We start from the raw sequence: 24,609 nt of genomic DNA, 5'->3' as shown, positions 1-24,609 counted from the left end.
AGAGGCAATAAACAAAGAAACCAGACTGACCAGATCACGTGCTGTTTGAAACAGCTCTCTAACATTTGATGCACTTTGGCCAACCCATAAACCAGCCTCTAACTGTTGGGCTTTAACTTCAACAAGAGGCACCTTAGCTTCTGCTGCAATTGCTAGTGCTAGGGATGTCTTTCCAGTTCCTCTCTCCCCTACAATAAGAACTCCCTGTCATATCACACATGAAATAGAACTTAGTGCAAGCATAAAGCATAATTTTAGCTTTAACATGTGTTGTAGATAGGCATCCATACTACGCACACACAAACAATGCTACACTGTTTTGTTAACAACAATTTTATGATAACTTACAACATGGCCAAGCTTATGGACGCTTAGAAGATCTTGCCAAGAAGACTTGAAGGCTCACAATAGGCTAAATTGGAGATTCAAGTGGTGGATTTGCAAGAAATGGCCCGATTGCTTGCTCTAGCCGGCTTAATTGCACACTTTAGTCATAATTTAGTTATGTAGTGGCTAATTTTATAATTAGGAGCTAGCTATTATAAGGAGTAGCTCAAGCCCTCATTTCTCCTTAGATTGGATGATGAAAGAAATGATGTCTCTTTATTTCCTTTTACGTATTTATGTTTATCTTAATTTCTTTCTTTAATTTGAGGATATTAAGTTTTAGCTTGTGAGTGATTAGTTTTGTGAGAGGTTTATGGTGATTGGTGAAAACCCCAACGTTGCCTTTTGACTTGCCCTTGGATTCGCAAGAGGAAGCAGTTTTCTTCAGGATCCAAATCGCCTAGGTGCTTGTTCTTGATTCTGATAGAAAATAATTAGGAATCTTCTCATCTAATCATTGTCTATTACTTCATTGCTTGCTTGTGTCGAGCTTCTATCCTTATTTTCTTTCCTGTTTTCCATATCCGTGTTCTTGACTTTGATTCATATCATCTTGATACCAAGATGATAACAAACAAGGACGGAAACTCAATGGATAAGGAAATTCAACAAGGAATCAAAGATAGAAGTTAATTAGGATCTAGAATTAATTAGACTAAAGAAAGCCTAATCAACTCAAAGAACAATTAATGAAGCACCTAAACTATGGAAATCCTCAAGAGATCAGGACTCTTGCAAATTCTTGGACAAAGTTAATCAAGCAGTGCATTAATTCACTACTAAACACTCACAATCTACACATTAATTAAGCTCAAAATGAAGGAAACAATTAAACAACAACAACAACAACAACAAACCTAGTAGCTCAAATATAAATGCATAAATTCAGAAATACATAAAAGGAAATAAAGAGACATCAGGTCTCTCATCATCAAAGTCTAAGGAGAAATGATGGCTATGCTACTATTTATAGTAGCTAGCTCCTAATTATAAAATTAGCCACTACATAACTAAACAATGGCTAAATTGTGCAATAAGCTGGCTAGAGCATGCAATTGGGCCGTTTCTGCTACTCCTGCATTTGTAAACTTTAGCCTATTTTGAGCCTTAAAGTCTTGGCAAAAAACAAAACAAAACCAAAAAAGATCATCACTTCATTTGATTGGACAGAAAATTGAATCTGGATGCATTGTCACAACTTTTGTCAACAAAAGACTAGTTGCCAGATGTTTTCACAAAATCACTCTGAGGGTCCAGAATTAACATCATCTGTGGCAAGCTAGGAGCATACGATATGTAAGCCCCAGCTTGAGAGAGTATTAAATATGTCAAATACAGATAGAATGTAAATATGGAAAGAATCCTAAATCCCTGTAATTAAGTTATTAGGAGATTTTGTAGGAAATAATTATTTTCTTTGCTTTTTGTGTTTCTTGTAAAGGTTATTTAAACCCAATAGCTTGAGTGAATAATCAAGCAATCTATTTCCCAAATTCTCTTTTCTTCTTGTTTCACAGTGTCATTCTTTTCAGGACGGGGTAAAAAGGAAATACCATCACATAAATTAGGACAGAGAGAGTATGCATTGTTACTCTTAAAATCAGGTAAATGGCTGGAATTACTCTTTTCCAGTATGTTATTACACTACTAACCTAAGAGAGCTTGAGATAGCCATACCAGTCCAGGAACAACCAAAACCAACAACTGGACCAAGGAAGAATTCTACCTATCCATCTTCTTGTTTTGTCTTTGATGTCACTTATGAGCCTATTGCATTAGTTGTAAAATAATACATCAAGACTTAAAGGATGAATTGGAATCTAAAAGTGATATATCGGAGATCTACATCAATTTGCAGTTAACTTGATGTCAAGTTAGCACAGCGACTTTGACTCTGCACATAGAAAGCCACTGAACTTAACTGAATACACAAATTGACTACAAAATACAGCAAGAACCATTTTTGTAGGACCAGAGAGATTATGATTATTGTTGAGAGGACCATAACATCTATACTATATTAAAAGCACGAAGGCCCTTAGCGAAATGTCGTTCGCATTTTTTACCCCTTAAAAATAGATTTCACATTAGACAAAATTGTAATTTAACTATTTTCCTAATATTTAGGACTTTGAAATCTACTAAAATTTTGGCTATAAAAACTCTTATTTAGAAACTTAAAATAAAATAAATTTTTTACTTATAAAACTTTTCCTTATTTAGATTGTATAAAGTAACTAACCTTTTTCCTATATGTATGTGATAAAGTGTATATAAACGTACATTACAATTTTACTAATGATAACTTAGATCTAATTTTATGTCTTCAAAATTGAAGATTACTATACAATGTAAAACCAAACTAATACACATATTAGGACGAGTAAGAAAATATCTGTAAACAAGACTATTATGACATGCCAATTGCCATAATTTGAAAATAATAGTAATACTTATATTTAAAGTAATAATAAATACTCAAATTATATACTCAAATTAGTTTTTTTTTTTTTTTTGATAAGATATACTGAAATTAGTATAAATAAATGGTATGTATCTATTCATAAATTTATACAAGTAATTGTATTCTATCATTTATTTGTGACTTTTAGCACAATAACATATTTCGGTTGGTAATTAAGATATTGGGAATTTAATATTTTGTGTTATTAGGCAGCTTTCTCTGCCATGAAGATTTAAGAAACACAAAAATATAGAATTAATTGCCCGCCCCAATCAAACACTTTGGACAAATATCCTTTTTATAAATGATCCTTTGATTTTCTTTAAACCTTTCTCAGTATTTGTATTTTGACTGTTCATTTTTTAATTATATTTTGATGATTGAGGACTATGGCAGTTTCATTCCTTATTGAGTTGACTATATAGAACCAATATTCCTTATTCTACATGAATTTATATTTTTATTTTATAACTCAAACATAATATTTTTATATAAATTCTAAAAACTTTTTACTCATTTAAATAGATTACACGCGCAACGCGCGTATCATAAGACTAGTTCATTTCAAACACCAGAAAATAATTCCTCCATCAACATCATTCTTTCACACAGGTTTATCGTTTATTGGTGTATAAGATATTTAAACAACCATATGACTGAATTCTTCATAGGAAAGCGAAGGCCCTTAAATTATTAGTATATGCATGTATAACTGTCAAGTAGTGGGTACATAGTGGAAGTGCCTTTTTAATCAGTCACAAAGATCTAAACAAAAATGCACCAGTAAGGAAGCAAACCTCCTAAAGAAAAGCATATTCACACTTATCTTAAACTATGAAATTCTGCTTCAATCAAACAGACTTGCAGTAACATACCCGAGGGGCGCGAGCTCCCATTTCTTGAAAAGCGCGAGGGTTTTGCAAAAATGCTACGACTTCATTAATTTCTTCTCTCATAGAATCAATGCTTGCAAAGTCATTCAAACGTATAGGGGGATTCTTCACCCTCTGGGAAACAGAGAAAAGGAGAATTGATCACCGAAAGTAAGTATACCAAGGCATTGTCATGATTAAAGAACAAAAGTGCAAACCTTCATCTGATCAAAAGCAGTACTGATTGGATCAACACCTGCCTTCTTTTTTCGCTTTATTCTCCTCGTCCTAAATCTAAAATATGCTTTCTGCAGCAAAGTATAACAATTATTATGCATAAACTTGACTTACTTGAAATTATTGCAAGAAGTAACAATTACTTGTAAGCTGTTATCTAGCAATGATTTGTCCAGACACTAGCTATATAACTGAGTCGAGGAGGTAATTATACCACTCTCCGCAGCTTCCGTAAGTTGGGGTTTCTCCTTAAAGGTCCATAACCAAGAAGCCGTGGAATTTTCCTCTTCATAAAGCGTATCACATAATACAATACATAGCCATATATTGCAGTTCTAATCAAGAACCAGAGATACCACTGCAATTCATCTGTTTTTCTTGATCTGAAACTCATTTCAGCCTCAGATTGCCATTTCAAGTACCAAGTTGAGGCAACAGATTGATCGACATACTCTGGCCAAGCCATACCCAGCCGCATCCTCACCTACACCACAACAGCAAGAGACTGCTTTGAAAACACAGTTAATAAACAAGAAGGAAGATTAAACAATCAACCAGGGTCAAGTTGCAAGCTATATAAATACCCGATAAGGGATGACAAATTCCACGGTAGGGAAAACAATCATCATCATGATGTCATCATTTATGTTTCTAACTTTCTCCACAATCCAGTCTCTCCCGCATGAAACAATTCTCAGAGTCCACAATCCATTTAGACATTGAAGACAGAGTCTTGTGACCAAGAGAAATTGTTGGCGGAAGTCCAGTTCTGAGAAAGGAATCCACATCAGCTGAACCACAGTTGGAATACCTGAAGCAAGCATTCTCAGGTACAAGGCATCAAAACCTCCCAAATCTTCATAAATCATATCATATTCCTGGAATAAAAATGATGAGGTTAAAAATCAATGGCAGATATTTACATCAGAAAGAGAAATCACTGCAGATAGAGCATCATACCTTGATATCAACATTATACTCTTTGTCATCTCCCTTCAACATAACATACATGGCAGCCCAGTCATGTCTGATTCTAGCACTCTCAAGAAGCTTCTTGGACACAGCATAGGGAACAGCCACAGGATCCATCTCCCACCTATTTCTTTCTTCATTGTACCATGATTTTGCCACCACTCTATCCCGATCCAGGAGGATCCTTTCCTATAATAAGCATTTGGAAATAATTATTAAAAAAATTCCACCTTACGAGAGGGCATGGTATCTTGCACTGAGACAAGCAATGAGCAACAACAACAACAAACAAACAAACCCAGTGAAATCACACAAGTGGGGTCTTGGAAGGGCAGAGTGCACGCAGACCTTACCTCTACCTTTGTGAGGGTAAAGAGGTTGTTTCCGATAGATCCTCGGCACGAGAAAAGATGAGAAAGAAGCAATAGCAGCAAGCAATACCAACAACATGATACTAGATAAATCGAAGCGAAAGAGGCAAGCCTAGAGACAGTAGTAAAAAAACAGAACATGTAGTAATAGAAAACTAAGCATAAGGGAATGCAAGATCAATAATGCTAATGGTATGGCAAAGAAAAATGCTCAACTACCTACTAACCTTCTGCCCTAATCCTCGATCTTCACACCCTCCTACCAAGGGTCATGTCCTCGGTTAGTTGAAGTTGCGCCAAGTCCTACCTAATCACCTCCTCCCACAACTTATTTGGCCTACCTCTACCTCTCCTCATACCCACCACGGCCAACCTCTCGCATCTACTAACTAGGGAAACTGTGTCCCCTCTGTTCACATGCCCGAACTATCTCAACCTCACTTCCCGCATCTTGTCCTCCACGAAGACCACTCCCATTTGTCCCCAATATGTTCTTTCCTCTAATCTTATCTCTCCCGGTATGACACATCCATCTCACCATTCTCATTTCCACCACTTTCATCTTCTGGACGTGGAATTCCTTTACACGCCAATACTCTACACCATACAACATAGTCGGTCTAATCATTGTTCTGTAGAACTTACATTTAAGTCTCGGACGTATATTCTTGTCACACAAAACACCGAATGCAAGCCTCCATTTCATCCACCTCGCTCCAATACGATATGTGACGTCATCATCAATCTCCCCATTATCTTAGATTACTGACCCAAGGTACATAAAACTAGCTTTCTTAGGGATGATGTGTGAGTCAAGCTTCACGTCCACATCCGCCTCATGAGTCACGTCGTTGAACTTGCACTCCAAGTATTCTGTCTTGGTCCTGCTCAACTTGAATCCTTTTGACTCTAGGGTCTGTCTCTAAACCTCCAACCTTGCGTTAACCCCACCTCGCGTCTCGTCAATCAGTACTATGTCATCAGCAAACAACATGAACCATGGCACCTTCCCTTGAATGTGACGCGTCAAAATGTCCATCGCCAAGGCAAATAAAAAGGACTAAGAGTTGATCCATGATGCAACCCCATCTCAACTTGGAAGTGTTCTGAGTCCCCACCCACTATCTTTACCTGAGTCTTAGCTTCATCATGCATGTCCTTAATCACCCTAATATAAGCTACAGGAACACCTCTACCCTCCAGACATCTCCATAAGACCTCCATCGGGACTTTGTCATATGTTTTTTCTAGGTCGATGAACATCATATACAGGTCCCTCTTCCTCTCTCTATACAGCTTCACCAATCTCCTAACGAGGTGAATTTGTCACGCCCCGACCTCGGGGAGAGCGACCGGCGCTCAACAGAGTTACCTCGGTCGAGCAAGCCTCCACAGTGTCGTCTACCCAACTCACCCACAAATAAAGAGAAGAATACAGTTCATTAATAAGTCAATAAGAAGTCATGTGAACAACACCGGTTCATTTCCATTAGTTACGTCATTAACAAGTTTTCAAAACAGTACATTGTGCAATCATAGTTAAAGTGGAACAGATGATAAAATTATAACATTTTTAGTTTAAACTTCCCCAAAACAGACACAACCCACACCATGTATACGGAGCCTCTAACAGGAACAAAAGAGTGTTATGACAGTGCCGGCAACAAGGCCCCGGCTATACCTCAAAATGCTATATACAAAGGATAGAAGATACAGGACCCCGAAATGAAGTGGGGCTCACCAAATCAGCTGAGGGTAGGGTGTGCTACTATCACTGATCAATATCACCTGCTATGGAACCACCTGCATCCATTAAAGATGCAGCGCCCCCAACAAAAAGGACGTTAGTACTGTTACGCGGCGCCTTCCTAATGTTCCTTGGAAGGGCGACGTAAGGCTAAGCAACCGATGTCAGTGCGATTGCTGTCCGCCAACTGAGGTCCCCTCCGTACGCTAGACTAGATTGCCAGTGCCGTACGGGAAAACCAATGTCGTGATCAATTGAAAGAGAGAGCAGAAAAGAGAATTGAGAATGAAAGAAAGCTTGATTGCATTGAATGAAAGCTATTACAGAAAAACAACACGGTGTCGGGGGGAGAGACACCAGTACAGAGAATTGTTTGCTTGCTTGAAAGTTTGATTGCTTGGTCCCCCTTAATAATGCTTAAAAAAAATAAACCAAAGTTACATGACTAGACCTATGAAAGCTGAAAAATCACACTTAAAGAAAATGCAGCAAAACTACTCTATATTTACAATGAAAAGGACTTAGTCTTCTACAAAGCAGAAACAAGTCCGTTGGCAGCAACTTTGTCTTTAGCATCAGGGTTTGCGCGCGCGGCGCTGTTGGCATCTGCCTGTGGCTGGGCGCTGGCGATGGCTATCGGTGGGGCGACAGAGGCACATGCGCGCTTGTCACTTGGAGCTGCCGAGACCACGGGACTGACCGTGACGACGGGCGTTGGGAAGCTGGCCAGGACGCCACGGGGCGCGTCCAAGGGGTCATGGGGCATGGTTGGAAAGCCGCCCATGACAGTACATATGGAATAGTACTAGTATGTAAAACTAAGCACTCTCTCAATAGAACGAGCAACAGTAAACGGAGAATAAAACATGATATCAATAAGAGACTCAAACGGTATCAAGGTGTCACATTAGGGAAAACGTAAATTTCAAGTAGGTTTCGGTAATTTAAGTTGGGAGATCTTTAGCACCAATATACCACCGTGTTTTAGCACGGAGTCCGATCTCAGCCCGACTGGCTAAGCCGTCTCACTCCGAGACATACACTCACAATACCACCATGTGCGCGGCATGGCGTCCGATCGCAGCCCGATCGGCTAAGTCGTATCACCACAATGCCGTGTGGGTCGACGTTACATCACATCTAGCTAGCAATAATCTCATCCCATTTAAGGGGAAAACATCTCAACACACCAATCTCATCCCATATAAGGGAAACAGCCTCATCATATTAACACGGGGATTTACCCTTCAATCATTCCTACACCGGCACGTGTAGTTTCGGGGTTAGGTTGTTCAGACCTACCATTCCTCAGTGGCTAATCGATACTCCCAAAGCATTTGTTATTAAAAGTATTCACCTCTCAATTCATATTCTTTTACATGTCATTCATTTTATTGACATCATTGGCCATAACGCAATATCATTCTTGGCACATTGGTCGTACTTCATAATTCAGCTCACTATTTCATTTTCAATCACTATCATGGATAATCAACAACAAGGCCTTTCAAATTAAGACTTTGATCACATACTAGAAGGTTGGATAGAATACAGAGAGATTTCCTATGGCAAGGTTATCGAGAAAAGAAGACTTACCATTTGGCTAAGTGGAAGACCGTCACAAAAAGCAAGAAACTAGGAAGCTTGGGGGTTAGAGAATTGAAGGCACTTAACAACGCAACAGTTTGATCTGCAAGTGGATTTGGAGGTTCAATCAAGAAGAAAAGGCTCTTTAGAGAGTCGTAATATGCACTAATTACGGACTTCTCAACCCCTGAATATCCAAATATGCTCCTCCCCCCTCCCCACTTGGTATGGGAAAACAAAAAATTTGAGCCAAATGGGAATTCTTCTTTGTGAACTCTACTATAAATGTAGGCGATGGTAGGAGCACAAGATTTTGGCATGATATTTGGCAATGGCTGGTACCTATCCTTATTAGACACTCTAAGTTTAAGCAAATATCCTCCAGTTTCTTTCAACTCTGATTGTCTTTAATGGGCATCCAAAAAGCAGCTTCTCTGTTAGTTCTTGTACTCTATATCTACCCATACACCCCCCCAGAATGTTATATGGCATTGGAAGATCATTTGGGAAGGTTTGGCCTCTCAAGGTGAAGTGCCTCTCTTGGTTGGTGGCCAACTAGGCTTGTCTCACGCAAAGCAACCAGCAGAAAAGGGCTGCAGCTTTGTAACAGATGTCTCTTATGTGAAGAGCATATTGAACACCCATCTCTTCCTCTGCAAAAAAAAATTGGGATTTTATTCTTAACATCTTGGGAATTGATTGGTGTATGCCCAAAAAAGTCGTATCATTTTTGCCGTGATGGCACAGGAAAGGTACACAATTTTCTTCGAACAACAAATGGAACAACAATGCTCTGGTGGTGCATCTGGAAAGCAAGAAATAGAAGGTTGTTTGACGACAGAAAGAACACTGTTATATTTTCCTAGTAGTACCTGTATGTTGGTTCCTAATATACTCCATCTGTCCCAATTTATGTGGTGGTGTTTGATTGGACACAGAGTTTAAGGAAGAAATGAATATATTTTAAACTTGTGGTTTAAAATAAGCCACAGATATATGTACAGCTATAAATCATCTCATTAAGGATAAATAAAAACTTTAAAATTAAATTATTTCTAAATAAAGAAGTATGACATTCTTTTCGGGACAGACTAAAACGCAAAGTATGACACATAAACTAGGACAGAGGAAATAGAAGTTATCTTTACCGATATAAAAACTAAAAAACAAACAGTTCAAAGTTTTATCATTTTGAACTGCCTATTGCAAGTCAAATAGTAATCATAAACACTTAATAGTCATCATAATAAAAGAGCAAAGTTTCTTTTCCCCTTCTTGAGCTACGTTCATTTTTTTCTATATAAGGCAAATAAAATGACTAGGGAAACCCTATAGGCAAGCTGTACACCGAATTGCAGCGAACCCACAAAATAATATGGTTCTCTACAAATAGGGTTCTTGATGCAAAAATTTGTAAGTACCTTTTAGCGCACAACAACGGATTTTTCAATGGTTTAGAGGGTGAACTTAGTCAAAATGAAGAAAACTGGTTTGTAGAGTTATGTAAGTGAAATATCAAAGGAACAAAAGCCCCAAAATCCTGTAACAAAATGAAAAAAAAAATGAACTACTGTCGTCGGCAATTCTAGATCTGTCAATGGGTGTTTTGCAGGAGCATCATTTATCTTTAAAAAGAAGGACTAGAAAATTCTATAGATTGATCCTCAGCATGTACCAGTCACAATCTGAGCACATTTATATGATCTCACAGAAGGTAATCCCCACCCTTAGCCCAACAAACAGGAAAATTAAAAACAGAAGGATCTCATGCTAAGACAACTGTAACCTGTAAGCATTCCTAATGAGCTAGGTTTTATTTCTCCTCTGGGGAGAGGGCCGGATGGCATAGGCATAGGTTAGTATCCATATATTCAGCTAATTCTACCATTGAAACCTGATTATAGGTTGCTCCAGAGCATAAAAAATAGCTGGTGATGTGATTCTCTTCTGCATATCCTTATTTTTTTTAGAATGCTCTTCTGTCTATCCTCATTGGGGCACATAATGGAGCATTCAAGATTAGACCATGAAATCGGTTAATACAAGTTCTAAAGGTGCAGTCTTTCATGTTCTCTCCTGATTGCTGATACCCAATACAGTAGTTTTGGCAGGAAAAACAGTTATCCCTAGAGTAGAAGTGAACTTTATTAGGGAAAATCATCCAACCTATCAGACACCTATTTAGCCATGAGACCACAACCCCACAATCTATAATGTACCAACCCCTCACTTATGTAGAGTCTCACACTTCTAGATCACAAAATTGAAGCCAAGATATGAGACAAACAGTTACTGAGAAACACTAGCTAATTAGATACAAAGTAACTCTTACTACAGAGGAAAAGATAAGTTATGGATAGCAATGAGCCACAAGAGGAATTCCAAGATGATCAATTTAATGATAAATTATCAAACTGATAGTAATAGAAAGGCAAAAGTAGAAGCGGATGATTGCACTACCTAGCATAAGCAGGCAGATCTAAGCATTTCAGCAAAACATACCTGTTTTTCAGCCATGTACTTTTTACCATGCTCAACATTCTCCAGCAAATCCCTCTTGAGCTCTGCTTTAACGTCCTCACGCCATTTCTTCCAACCATGCTGCAAATTGAGGCTAACGGCCTTTGGAACTACGACCTCCCTGTTTCCAAACATCCACTTTAATTCAATCTCAGGGAAACCCTTGACAACTTCATCTGCTGGCGTGTTTACAACAAAACGTTTTTCATCGCCATATCTCTTCAATTTTTTCTTAATACGACTCTCGAGACTCTGTTGCATCTCTCTGGAGTTCTTAAGTGTTTGTTCTATTCGATGAGCAAACACCATAGAGTCTTGATCAAAAAGGAGTACATTCTCTTCATTTTCCAAAACACTGGGTAGAGCTATCTGCTCTAATAATTGTCTTTGAGCAGTTTGCAGCTCTTCTTTTATCTCAGATCTAGAAAGCTTGGTGAGAGAGTTTTTAGGCACACTGCAAACACATAGAACACAAGTATATTAAATGATTGGAACAATATAGTTCACAAACAATATCAGATAGCAAGTTTTGTTACAAATAGTATTAAACAAAACTAACCTCTTCTAAAGAACAAAAGGATATCTACAACCTACAATAATAACATGCTAAACGTCAACTATTTAGTCACCAACATAAAGTAGATTAGATGACCAAGGAACAAGTAAAATTGGAGATGGACTTTAATTCTAGCTAATATAATAGCTAACTAAGCATTAAAATGTCTAGATGAGGTATTCCAGGCAAATACCAGAACAATTTACAAGGTTAAATCCTCAAAAGAAAGAAAAAACAATCAGTTCACAACAGAGCTATATGTTTTAGGTGCCAACTAAATTAGTACGTGCACATGGGCAGTTGCATCCCAAGATTTTCCCTGAACCTGAGGGCACAATTGAAACAAAAGAGCTCCATGCCAAATTCATGCCCATATCAGGTGTCAGATTAAAAGAAGCACAGCTGCTTTGCTATCATTACTTGTACCAAAGACCTAAAATTTCAATATTGTCTTACCTCCTGATGCTTTCCAGCCTCATTTTCCTTAGAAACTCCTTGACCAAGATTTCACACTCCCTCTCAATAGAAGCAAGCTCCCTCACACCAATGCTTAATGCAAGTGTTTCTCTCCTCATAATCTCATCGTCTATCTCAGCAATCCTTTCCCACAATCCATTATATTCCTCCCCGCTCCGTCTCACTTCCTCATCCAATTTCGCAACTTTTCCCTTTACTACTGCATCTTCATTGCCCTTAGCCTTCTTCAATAAACTTTCCTCCTCCCTCTTAATCTTCAGCACTACATCAATAATCTCCTCTGAACGCTTCACCAACGCGCCTTTTTCCCCATTTAACAATCTCAGTTCCACATAGAGACCATTCATGATCTCCTCTTGCAACTCCTTCTTCTTCATCTTCACATCTTTTAGCTTTTCCTCCACACATCTTACATCCTCTTTACCGTACTTCACCTCCTCTATAACTTTAAGCAACCCCGAGACTGTCTCTAACAATCTCTTAGTACAATGTGAATACACATGTTCCCCTTTACTACTACCTTTCTTTTTTGTTTTGTTAATCAGCTCAGCTGCCGCGGGCGGAGCAGCGATAGCAGGAGGCAATTGAAATCCTAGAATGGGGCAAAATGTAAAAGCAACAGAGAATAATGTGTAGACTAAAGGCTTTACAAAGGGTTTCAGAGGATTTTGGTCATTATTATACCTATCTGGTATTATTGTGTCATTTTTGGTGATAGAACACTCTAGAAGAAGTCTAGCTGGAGCTGAAGTTATAGGAACTAGAAGAGAATTTTTGGGTTTATCTCCTTCACAGGAAGATTTAACAGGGAATTTTTTCAAGCGGATTCGGTTATTAGGGCGATTGAAGAATGGATTTTGAGGAGTAGGGGTAGTGAAGAATGGAGTAGTAGTAGTAGCAGTAGTATACATAATAGGGCGGTGATGAAGGCTAAGACGTTGGTGTTATAGCGCATGAAATTGGGAGAGTAGAAGCATTTCTGAGAAAGTTGAAAGAGAAGAAGGATAAGACCGCTGGGGTTTTATAAAACTCCAAGAGAAAGAGCCGGCGAGCAAAGTTAATACAGCAAATTGTCACGGCCCAAATCCTTATATTGGCCAGCGGCGCCTGCTCGCTCTAAGGTGTCAAGTGGGTCGGGTCCGGTCCTAAATGGGTTTTGCGGGCCCGGTCCAAAGCGGGCCGATCCTAAATAGTCAAGTCTTATGCAATCCGGTCCTAAACGGTCTCGGGCTTCGCGGGCTTATTGCTGAAACCGACTCGAGATCGGTACCACGAACTAACGGTCCCGGGTTAAGTGGGCCGGGTCCCGGGCCTAAGTGGGCCTAAACGGGCCCAGCAGATTTTTTTCTTTCTTTGATTTTCTTTTTTATAGAAGTTAGAAAAAAAAATAGTAATAAAGATATATAAGCTATATTCGATTTATATACTATATATACGTCTTAAAATATATATATATACTATATTATATATATAGTATATAAGCCATATTCGATAGTACACATAGATGTGTACTATCGAATATGGCTTATATACTATATATATAATATAGTATATATATATATATTTTAAGACGTATATATAGTATATAAATCGAATATAGCTTATATATCTTTATTACTATTTTTTGATTTCAAGGATGAAAGGTTGGAACATAGGCAATCAATTGCTGGAGATGGTAATGGTAATATTTATGTTGGCAGGCAGAATTGGAACATGAAATATAAGGATGCTATCTCTGCTACTCAAGAAGCGGCTGAGTTTGCAGAACATGCAAGCCTAGCTGCCAAAGCTGTTGTAGAACTTTCAAGGCAATATTGTGTATATATATATATATATATATATATATATATATATATATATATATATATATATATATACTATACTATACTATATTATCTTAAGATATACTATATATACAAGGATCAAGTGGCGGGCGGGCGGTAATCCGCCATGCCTTCTCAATTAAATTAAAACAGAAATCACCGTTTGACCGGGAACTGAACTTGTTTCACACCTCACATCTGGCTTTTATATGCCTGGAAGGTTTTCACCAGTTAAAAATTTCTATTTTAACATATTTGAGAATTCTTAATCTAGCTAATTCAGTACCCTTATATTTAAAGACTGGCGGTAATCCGCACAATCAGTAAGGATAAGAATTGAAATATACTTGAATTTTATATATAGTTTAATGACTGTATGGAAGGTTAAAAACCTTTACTCAAGCAAGGGGTCTGTCATAATATAATACATACTTTTATTGAGCCCATGTGTCTAGCAGTTCTAACCGTGAAAGAAGATGCCCTTTTAACTCCTTTATCGGGCTGAGGTTCACGGCTGGCTAGACGGAGCCACTAAGGCAAAGCCAATAAGAGTAGTGTTATATCAGACTGTACCAACCATCTTGACACCAAGTCAAAACTCTATATATAAAACTCATTTATATTTTAATAGATGTCGTCGCTTTCATAGTGTATATAGGAGAGAAGTTAGATACTCAACATAGATATGAAGTCTCTTAGCCGGACATCGTCACGGCCAGAGAGGAGAGACTAGAAGAAAATCTAAACTAAGAAAGACAGAAGTATGTACCTTGTGGCCAAGAAGCAAGGCCCTGAAGATGAAGAACTGAAAACTTTTATTTATTTGTTCTTCTATTACAATCTACAAACTTCAAACTAACTCTTTACTTACACTTAGAGAGAGAGAGAGAGAGTTCTAGAGAGAGGGAGTCTTCACGTCTGCCTCCTAAGAATGAACTAATGACTTCTATAAATAGAAAAAGAAAAGGAATCTATGAACAGTAAAAGTGGGTCCCCATGGGTCCCTGTAACAGTGTTTCTACTGTAGAAACAGTGTATTTACTGTTGATGAACAGTGTATCTACTGTTCGAGTGGGTCCGGCGGCTTCACTATGCTGTAGGTCCGGCGGCTTCACTGTTTGAGTGGGGTCCAGCTGTTTCACTGTGCTGGTTTCTTTTCCGCTTTTTTCAATTTGCGGATGAATTCTTCTGTATCATGTAAGTCTTCTTCAGATAATATCCTTTCTGCTTCAATGGGCTGAGAATCTTCAGCAATATCATCGTTGCTTGTTTCACTTTGCATTGACGTATCTGACTTTTCATATTGATTAATGGAAGACAGTAAATTTCTTTTAACCTCTTCCAAGTAATTGTTAATCATCTCTGTTTTATCTCCTTCTTGAAAGGAGATCCTTCTGGCAATATGCCTCACTGAACTGTCATCAATTACCTCTTTCTGAGGTTTACTGGAATATTCTTGGATCTTCATCTCGATTGAATCCAAGAGCTCTTGACCATATAAGGTCTTTGTTTTGGGATCCTTCTTCATTAACTTGTCCCAAAAATTGTTGTAAAAAGTCCTATATAAGCAGGGGACTTGTTCTTCAGTGAATCCGACTTCTGGATTCCATTTGTGTATCCAAGGGATAGAAAATTCCAGAAAGAAATATATTTGGTTAATTTTTTCTGGGTAGCAGATATGATCTGCGTGGTATAAATCGTTAATAAAAGGAGAAATTTTTATCCATTCTTTGTATAACATGAGAAATGGATCTGGTAAAATCTTTATTGTTGGACCGTGGTATGACCACCAGTTTAGAAACCAATTAGGAACAGTTGTTGCAAATATCTTTGCACATACTTTTATAAACCAAGTATGTTTGTGTCTATCATTATTGTAGTATAATACTTTATCAAAAGCTTGGATATAATCCCAATAAGTAAAATTCATTTTATTTTTGTTAAGGCTTATCTGCCTTTCCTTCATTGTGGATATACCCCAGTCTTCAACAGATATAATCTGTTTAATTATAATCTTCGAGAAGTTATAAACGTTCTCGTCTGTGCTATACCCAGAAAAGTGCTGAAAATCTGCACTTCCAGTACTGGTCAGTATCGTTTCATAGTAGGAACGGGTTTTGTATGACTCACCCGGATAATATAACCCATTTATCAAATACCTTTGGAATATCTTCCATGGTTCTTCTTTTCTCTGAATGTCAGAATTTTCTAAGAGAAATATCATTTCTCTTTTTGGCACTTTCTCATATGACTTGATATCATCATTGTCATCTTTAGTAATGGAAGCAAAAGTATTACTTTGCTTAACAGAAGTATCTTTCTGTTTTTGAGCAGTCAAATATGCCTGCAAATGTGCGTATAACGGACTATCTTCTGGAATATCTTCCAGATGGACGGATGGTCCAATCGATGATTCTTCTCTGAGAGATATCCTCTCATTGACTAAACTCCTTCTTCCCATTTGTATAACTGGGGAGTTTGATGAGGATCCGTATGACGATCCCGAAGGTGATGACCTTCCTTTGGACTGTGGGGATGATCTTCCCCAACCTCTACCTCTTCCCCTACCCCAGGGGGTTCCATCCTGTAAATATTCACGAGATAAGAAATCTGGCAGAGAATTATCAATTCCCTTTTTATATTGTATTTCAAAATCAAAAGGGGCTAATTGAGCTTGCCATCTTGCAAATATCATTTTTGAGGCATCATGTTTAAAATCTTTATTAAACATATATTTAACAGATTGTGCGTCAGTTTTTATCAAAAACTTTTGATTGTATAAGTCGTCCTGAAATTTTAAAACACATTTTACTATGGTTAACATTTCATGTGCCACAGTAGCGTATTTTTTCTGGGCTTCAGACCATTTACCAGAATAAAATCTAATCAGATATTCATGTTTATCATTGGGATTTATCTGTTTTAATATCCCTCCATAACCAATATTAGACGCATCAGTCTCTATAATTTTTTGCCATGTAGGATTAGCAAGGGTTAAGCAAGATAAAGATTTAACACGTTGTTTAATATTTTTTACCAAAGTAGTGTGACTATCAGTCCAAGGGTTTTTATAATTCTTTTTTAACCTATCATATAAGGGGGCTAAATCACGTGACAGATTTTTATAAAAAGGTGAAATATAATTTAAACTTCCCAAAAATCTTTGTAACTGAGTTCTATCAGTAATAACATCGGGAAATTTTGAGGCAAAATCAATCGATCGTTGAATAAGAGTAATCTTCCCCTCACAAATATAATGTCCTAGGAATCTAATGTTAGTTTGAAATAAGCTCATTTTTTGTTTTGAGATTACCAAACCATTTTGTATAACAATTCTTTTGAAAATATCTAAATGCTTAATATGCATTTCAAGTGTTTTGGAAAATATCAAAATGTCATCGATATATACAATGACGAAGTCTAGATAAGGGTTGAAAATATCATTCATAATTTTTTGGAATTCTGAAGGGGCATTTTTTAAACCAAAAGACATAACATTCCATTCATATTGCCCAAATGGAACATTAAAAGCAGTTCTATAAGTATGCTCTTTAAATATTTGAATCTGCCAATAACCAGATTTTAAATCAAATTTTGAAAATATATTGGCATCATATAATCTAGACAATAAATCTCTTTTATTAGGAATAGGATACCTAACCCATTTCAAATATTTATTCAAGGGCTTATAATTAATGACTAATCTAGGAACACCACGTTCCTTTTCAGCTGCGTTATTAACATAAAAAGCTGTACAAGACCAAGGAGATTTTGAGGGTTTTATCAAACCCTTTGATAGCAGACTATCAATCTCTTTTTTGCAAAATTCCACCAATTCTGCATTCATCTGACAAGGTCGAGATTTAGTAGGAATATCATCCTCAGTGAAATTATCTTCATATGGAAGAGTAACAATATGCTTTTTTCGATTCCAAAAAGCACTAGGATGCTCAGCACAAATATCAATAGCAATCTGCTCGGAAATCAATTTGATTTTTTCCTGTACTTTAGTAGAATTCAGAGTATCAAATATATTCATACTAAACATTTCTAATTGTAAAGAATCAACATGTTTTTGCTTCATATCAATTAAAGCATTAATATCTCTAGTTACTGGATTTGTAACAAAAGTATAACTTATCTCTTTATCCTTATAAGTAGCAGTAAAACCTTTCGAGTCTATGCTAGTAAAAGGATAAACGGCGTTAATAAACGGTGTTCCAAGTATAATTGGAGGGTATAACTGGTTTTTTACCAAGAAAAAGAAGTGAGGAATACAGACTTTATTCTGACAAATACCCGTATTAGGAAGTTTATACTTTATATCTAAAGCATGTCCGGATGCAGATCTAACCATATGAGTAGTTTTTTGAAAATATTTCGTAGGTACTAAACCTTCTTGAATGCAGCTAACATCTGCTCCACTATCAATCATGGCAATGTTTGTAATTGAGAAACTATTATCAATGAGAATAGTACATTTGATGTACCATTTATGAGCAGTAATAATTTGCATCATTCCTAGAAACATATCATGTTTAGGATTAAAATTAATAGGTTTTTCTTCAATATCATTTTCAAAAATACCTTTGTTTTTATCATTAGATTTCTCAGCTGGAGAATTGATTTTCTCAATCTGAGTAATCCTATGATCACAAATCATTTGATTTTGTTTAAGAGATTTGATCTCTCGTTTTAAGTTTTCAACTTCAATTTTTAAATCATCGAAAGAAGAATCTCTTGCTGGAGATGCATTTTTGTTTAACAAACGGTTATTAACCTCTAGTAAGGAATAAGGCAGGGAATATTCAAATTCTTTTTCAAAAGGTTTTGCAAAACCAGAACTTGAATTAGAACTTGAACTAGCAGCCAAATTAATAATTTTTTCACGAAGTTTTTCATCATTAACTTCTTTTAAAAGTTCTATTACATTATCAGAAGTAATAGTTTTCATGTTTAGGTCTTGAAACTGTGATTGTAATTTATAAAATTCATCATCACAAGTACATGTATCACCTTTGCAAGTTGTACAAGTATTATCAATATTTTTATCACTATCAGATAAATCAAGCAAATCAATTTCAGCTTCGGATTCTGATTCAGAATAATAATCAGATTCCGATCCAGAAGTATATAACAAACTATAAACCTTATCACGTAGTTCATCTTCTAGTCCTAAGGTTTTCAGCTTTTGAAGCTTACAATTTGGAGCTATATGGCCAAATTTACCACACTTATAACACTTAATGTCAGCAAGATCTCGCTTAGACCTATTTTTGGTAAATCTAGTAGACTTGCGATGTGCTTTCTTGGCTTCTCGTTCTTCTTTGGATCTATATCTAGATCTCTTTTTCCTATAAGGACTGTCTTGGTTGGGGTATCTATGATACTTATGTTTCTTTTTCCTATGAGTAGAAAGTTTCGGGTAAACCGAACTGGGCGCAAAAGTCCCCTAACTGGTTTCTTTCTTTAAGCTTATCCATCTTAAGTTGTCTGGACAATCTTAATTCATTGCACAGGTTTAATCCTTCCTGTGTGCAAATTCCTATTAATTTACCATAGGTATAGTCTGCATAAGGAATTTCTCCATAACTACCTCTTAAAACCTTTCTAACTCTTTCGGCAAATAAAGAGGGAAGGCCATCTATGAACTTAGCTTTCCAATGTTCAAACTTATTTTCTGGTAGTTCCATCACTCTACTCATAAAGGTGTCTTTATACCACCTAAACTCACTTAAAGTCTTACATCTAAGGCTATTAAGGAGAGTACGAACAGTTTTATTTTGGTTGGTAAATCTACCATTGAAGTGTTCTAATATAGTAAGAATAAGGGTATAAACGGCATCTTCTCTATTTGCCACTAGGGCCATGCCTAAGTTATCAAGTCCTTCGTCAACGGCTTTAGCGTTAATAACCATTGCCCTTTCGTCGACAGACAAATAATTGTCCCACCAGCCACGAAGTTGGCCAGTAAAACCTGCAACAATCATTCTGCAAATATTCCTATCTGTATTTTTTACACTTTTACAGATAGTTGCATACATAAGCATTCTATGTACTAGAATAGTTAACTGCCTATCAGTCAAACCATCAAGATTCCATTCGTAAATTTCGGAACCACTGTAAGACGTATTAGTCTGATTCCAATCACGTTCCTCTATTAAAACATCTTGAGGAGTAGGACGATTGTAATAATAAGTCTGCATTCTAGGTTTATCAGCATATCTGCTATCTGCAAACTTACTATTCTTTTTGGGGTAACTTCTGAGTTTATTAAACTCTGACAAAACATCCTTTTTATAGTCAAAAGTAGAATCTAATTTATCAGCAAAATCATTTGATAAATCAATGGGTTTGATATTCAAACCGGATAACTTTTTATCAAGAAGTTCTTCTAAGTCTCCAAAAGATTTAAATTTAAAATCCTGAATATCAGGAGGTCTTTGAATATGAGTAACAACAATCTGAGGTTCTGATTTGCTTCCTGAAGAAGAGGCAATATCAGTCAAAGTCTTTTTCGTATTCATCTCCTTAATCAAGACTGTTAAATCATCAAGTTTTTTATTAAGAAAACTAACGTTTTCACCCAAAACTTTAACATATAAACTCAAATAATTATTTTGAGAAATTAATTTATTAATTTCTGCGATGCTAACTGCAGCAACATCTTCATCAATAAATTTTTGAAATGCAGTAAAAGTAATACCTGTATTATTAGGTAAAACAAAAGATGATTGAGGAGGGTAAATGGCTTTAGTAATATTGCCACTCCCGTCTTTATAAGATCTTTCTAAAACTTTTATAAAAAGTGGTAAATATGTGGTTATAAACCAAGGAACAAAATACATAATTTGATTATGTAAAGCACAAGTTTCATAAAACTCTTGTGAAATATTGTTTAAATCTTCCTTACTATAAGTATCAAAAAACCAAGTTTTAAACTGGTTCCATTTATCAGTAAAAAATTCTTTTTGAATATAACCTCTAGCTTGTGACCCTGGACTAAAATCAATTTGGTGTGGAATCATTAAGAATCATTGGGGTCAAAATCCATTTCGGACGCAGAAGGAATATCCTTATCAGAAATATTATCACTATCCTGAACAATATTTGTTTTGGGGTTAATCTTAACCCTTTCAACAGGTTTATCACCTACTTTAGTAGAAATTGTGTGTAAAGATGCAGCACGATTTCTAGCTGGTCCATAGACTGGTTCAACAGGAGAAATGTGTTGAATATCAGGCAACAGTCTACGACTAGTAAAGGAATGTCTGTTATAACTAGAATTAATAGTAGGCAACATTCTATTATTAGAAAATGACTGTCTACTATAAGTGGAACTATTATCGTCAAACTGAATGCAAATCCTACCATCCGGATTTTGAGTAATATGAGAATACTCAGTATTACTAACAGTATCAGTTATCTGACTGGGGGATATAACCGAATCCAAAGTCCATGTGGTTGGAAAATTAATTTCTTCCCACTTAATAGGTCTTCTCGTGGTGACCTTAGACTTTGCAAAATTCGTTTCCACTAGAATAGTCTGATCAGATGTATCATATAATTTACATCTGGGGTTTAACGTAGATAGTAATTTAAAATATATTCTATATGATAAACATATCAGTTCAGAACCAGGCGCATAATTATAACCATGCGTTTTCACATTTAATGTTAATGCATCAAGTATATTAACATCAGATAAAGATAATTGCAAATTGGGTTGAGTATTAAAATATACTGGGCCATAGGCGACAGTAGATTCAATAGAACCCATCAGAGACTGTCTAAAATTCAAATTTCTGGCATCTCTGAGAGCAGCCAAAAATGTCTCTGGTAACCCTTTAAGGGTTAAAGGCTTAAAAGCAATTTGAACCATACCAATATGCAAATAATTATACTGGTGTTTATGAATATCTACATCATGTTTGTTTAACAAACGAATAGTCTGTTCAGACGAACTTAAAGCTAAAGATTGCTCAGTTGTTTTAATAAGTTGTTTAGAAGAGAGTTTATCAAACCATCCATAATCATAGATTGTTCTAATAGGGACTTTAGGAATAGTCCATTTGTTTAACAAATCAAGGTTTTGAGGTATATCTACCTCTTCCAATCTAGTATTTTTCATACTAGTTTCTCCTAAATCCATATTTCAGAAACATATCTATGTCGAATATTTCATATCTATCTTATATATACCATGAAAGTACCTAGGCTCTGATACCATTTAACAAAAATAAAATGAATTTAACAAGATATACTATATATACATGTATATCTACTATACTATATATATATATATATATATATATATATATATATATATATATATATATATATATATATATATATATATATATATATATATATCTAGTATACTATGTGTATATAGTATATCTTAAGATGTATATATAGTATAGTATAGTATATATATAAGCTTATATATATATATGTATATCGAATATAGCTTATATATCTTATAGTAAGATGTATATATATTATAGTATAGTATAGTATACCACTTGATCCTGTTAAAATGATATCTGTTAAAATGGTATTCCTTCTGCGTCCGAAATGGATTTTGACCCAAATGAAGTTTAAATGATTCCACACCAAATTGATTTTAGTCCAGGGTCACAAGCTAGAGGTTATATCCAAAAAGAATTTTTCAGTGATAAATGGAACCAGTTTAAAACTTGGTTTTTTGATACTTATAGTGAGGAGGATTTAAACAATATCTCACAAGAGTTTTATGAAACTTGTGCTTTACATAATCAAATTATGTATTTTGTTCCTTGGTTTATAACCACATATTTACCACTTTTTATAAAAGTTTTGGAAAGATCTTATAAAGACGGGAGTGGCAATATTACTAAAGCCATTTACCCTCCTCAATCATCTTTTGTTTTACCTAATAATACAGGTATTACTTTTACTGCATTTCAAAAATTTATTGATGAAGATGTTGCTGCAGTCAGCATCGCAGAAATTAATAAATTAATTTCTCAAAATAATTATTTGAGTTTATATGTTAAAGTTTTGGGTGAAAACGTTAGTTTTCTTAATAAAAAACTTGATAATTTAACAGTCTTGATTAAGGAGATGAATACGAAAAAGACTTTGACTGATATTGCCTCTTCTTCAGGAAGCAAATCAGAACCTCAGATTGTTGTTACTCATATTCAAAGACCTCCTGATATTCAGGATTTTAAATTTAAATCTTTTGGAGACTTAGAAGAACTTCTTGATAAAAAGTTATCCGGTTTGAATATCAAACCCATTGATTTATCAAATGATTTTGCTGATAAATTAGATTCTACTTTTGACTATAAAAAGGATGTTTTGTCAGAGTTTAATAAACTCAGAAGTTACCCCAAAAAGAATAGTAAGTTTGCAGATAGCAGATATGCTGATAAACCTAGAATGCAGACTTATTATTACAATCGTCCTACTCCTCAAGATGTTTTAATAGAGGAACGTGATTGGAATCAGACTAATACGTCTTACAGTGGTTCCGAAATTTACGAATGGAATCTTGATGGTTTGACTGATAGGCAGTTAACTATTCTAGTACATAGAATGCTTATGTATGCAACTATCTGTAAAAGTGTAAAAAATACAGATAGGAATATTTGCAGAATGATTGTTGCAGGTTTTACTGGCCAACTTCGTGGCTGGTGGGACAATTATTTGTCTGTCGACGAAAGGGCAATGGTTATTAACGCTAAAGCCGTTGACGAAGGACTTGATAACTTAGGCATGGCCCTAGTGGCAAATAGAGAAGATGCCGTTTATACCCTTATTCTTACTATATTAGAACACTTCAATGGTAGATTTACCAACCAAAATAAAACTGTTCGTACTCTCCTTAATAGCCTTAGATGTAAGACTTTAAGTGAGTTTAGGTGGTATAAAGACACCTTTATGAGTAGAGTGATGGAACTACCAGAAAATAAGTTTGAACATTGGAAAGCTAAGTTCATAGATGGCCTTCCCTCTTTATTTGCCGAAAGAGTTAGAAAGGTTTTAAGAGGTAGTTATGGAGAAATTCCTTACGCAGACTATACCTATGGTAAATTAATAGGAATTTGCACACAGGAAGGATTAAACCTGTGCAACGAATTAAGATTGTCCAGACAACTTAAGATGGATAAGCTTAAAGAAAGAAACCAGTTAGGGGACTTTTGCGCCCAATTCGGTTTACCCGAGACTTCTACTCATAGGAAAAAGAAACATAAGTATCATAGATACCCCAACCAAGACAGTCCTTATAGGAAAAAGAGATCTAGATATAGATCCAAAGAAGAACGAGAAGCCAAGAAAGCACATCGCAAGTCTACTAGATTTACCAAAAATAGGTCTAAGCGAGATCTTGCTGACATTAAGTGTTATAAGTGTGGTAAATTTGGCCATATAGCTCCAAATTGTAAGCTTCAAAAGCTGAAAACCTTAGGACTAGAAGATGAACTACGTGATAAGGTTTATAGTTTGTTATACACTTCTGGATCGGAATCTGATTATTATTCTGAATCAGAATCCGAAGCTAAAATTGATTTGCTTGATTTATCTGATAGTGATAAAAATATTGATAAT

The 24,609-nt window shown here is 35.9% G+C and overlaps 1 protein-coding gene across 2 annotated transcripts in view; it reads right to left on the bottom strand.

The window, feature by feature from the left end:
• LOC104085827 (probable inactive ATP-dependent zinc metalloprotease FTSHI 5, chloroplastic) overlaps nucleotides 1-13,246 on the bottom strand; it is a 47,996-nt gene extending 34,750 nt beyond the window's left edge. For both annotated transcript variants that reach the window (XM_009589948.4, XM_009589950.4), the window contains exons 1-8: nucleotides 12,170-13,246; nucleotides 11,140-11,611; nucleotides 4,921-5,121; nucleotides 4,545-4,838; nucleotides 4,175-4,444; nucleotides 3,942-4,031; nucleotides 3,727-3,858; nucleotides 31-204 (exon numbers count right to left, since the gene is read on the bottom strand). In XM_009589948.4, coding sequence (XP_009588243.1) covers nucleotides 31-204; nucleotides 3,727-3,858; nucleotides 3,942-4,031; nucleotides 4,175-4,444; nucleotides 4,545-4,838; nucleotides 4,921-5,121; nucleotides 11,140-11,611; nucleotides 12,170-13,101 — 2,565 coding nt within the window. In that variant the 5' untranslated portion in view covers nucleotides 13,102-13,246. The remainder of the gene's footprint in view (nucleotides 1-30; nucleotides 205-3,726; nucleotides 3,859-3,941; nucleotides 4,032-4,174; nucleotides 4,445-4,544; nucleotides 4,839-4,920; nucleotides 5,122-11,139; nucleotides 11,612-12,169) is intronic.
• Between the last annotated feature and the right edge of the window lie 11,363 nt (nucleotides 13,247-24,609).

The sequence above is a fragment of the Nicotiana tomentosiformis genome, chromosome 2, assembly GCF_000390325.3.
Source record: "Nicotiana tomentosiformis chromosome 2, ASM39032v3, whole genome shotgun sequence".
NCBI classification, from domain to species: Eukaryota; Viridiplantae; Streptophyta; class Magnoliopsida; order Solanales; family Solanaceae; genus Nicotiana; species Nicotiana tomentosiformis.
The sequence above is the reverse complement of the archived record's forward strand: the minus strand, read 5'-3'. Positions and strand labels throughout refer to the sequence as shown.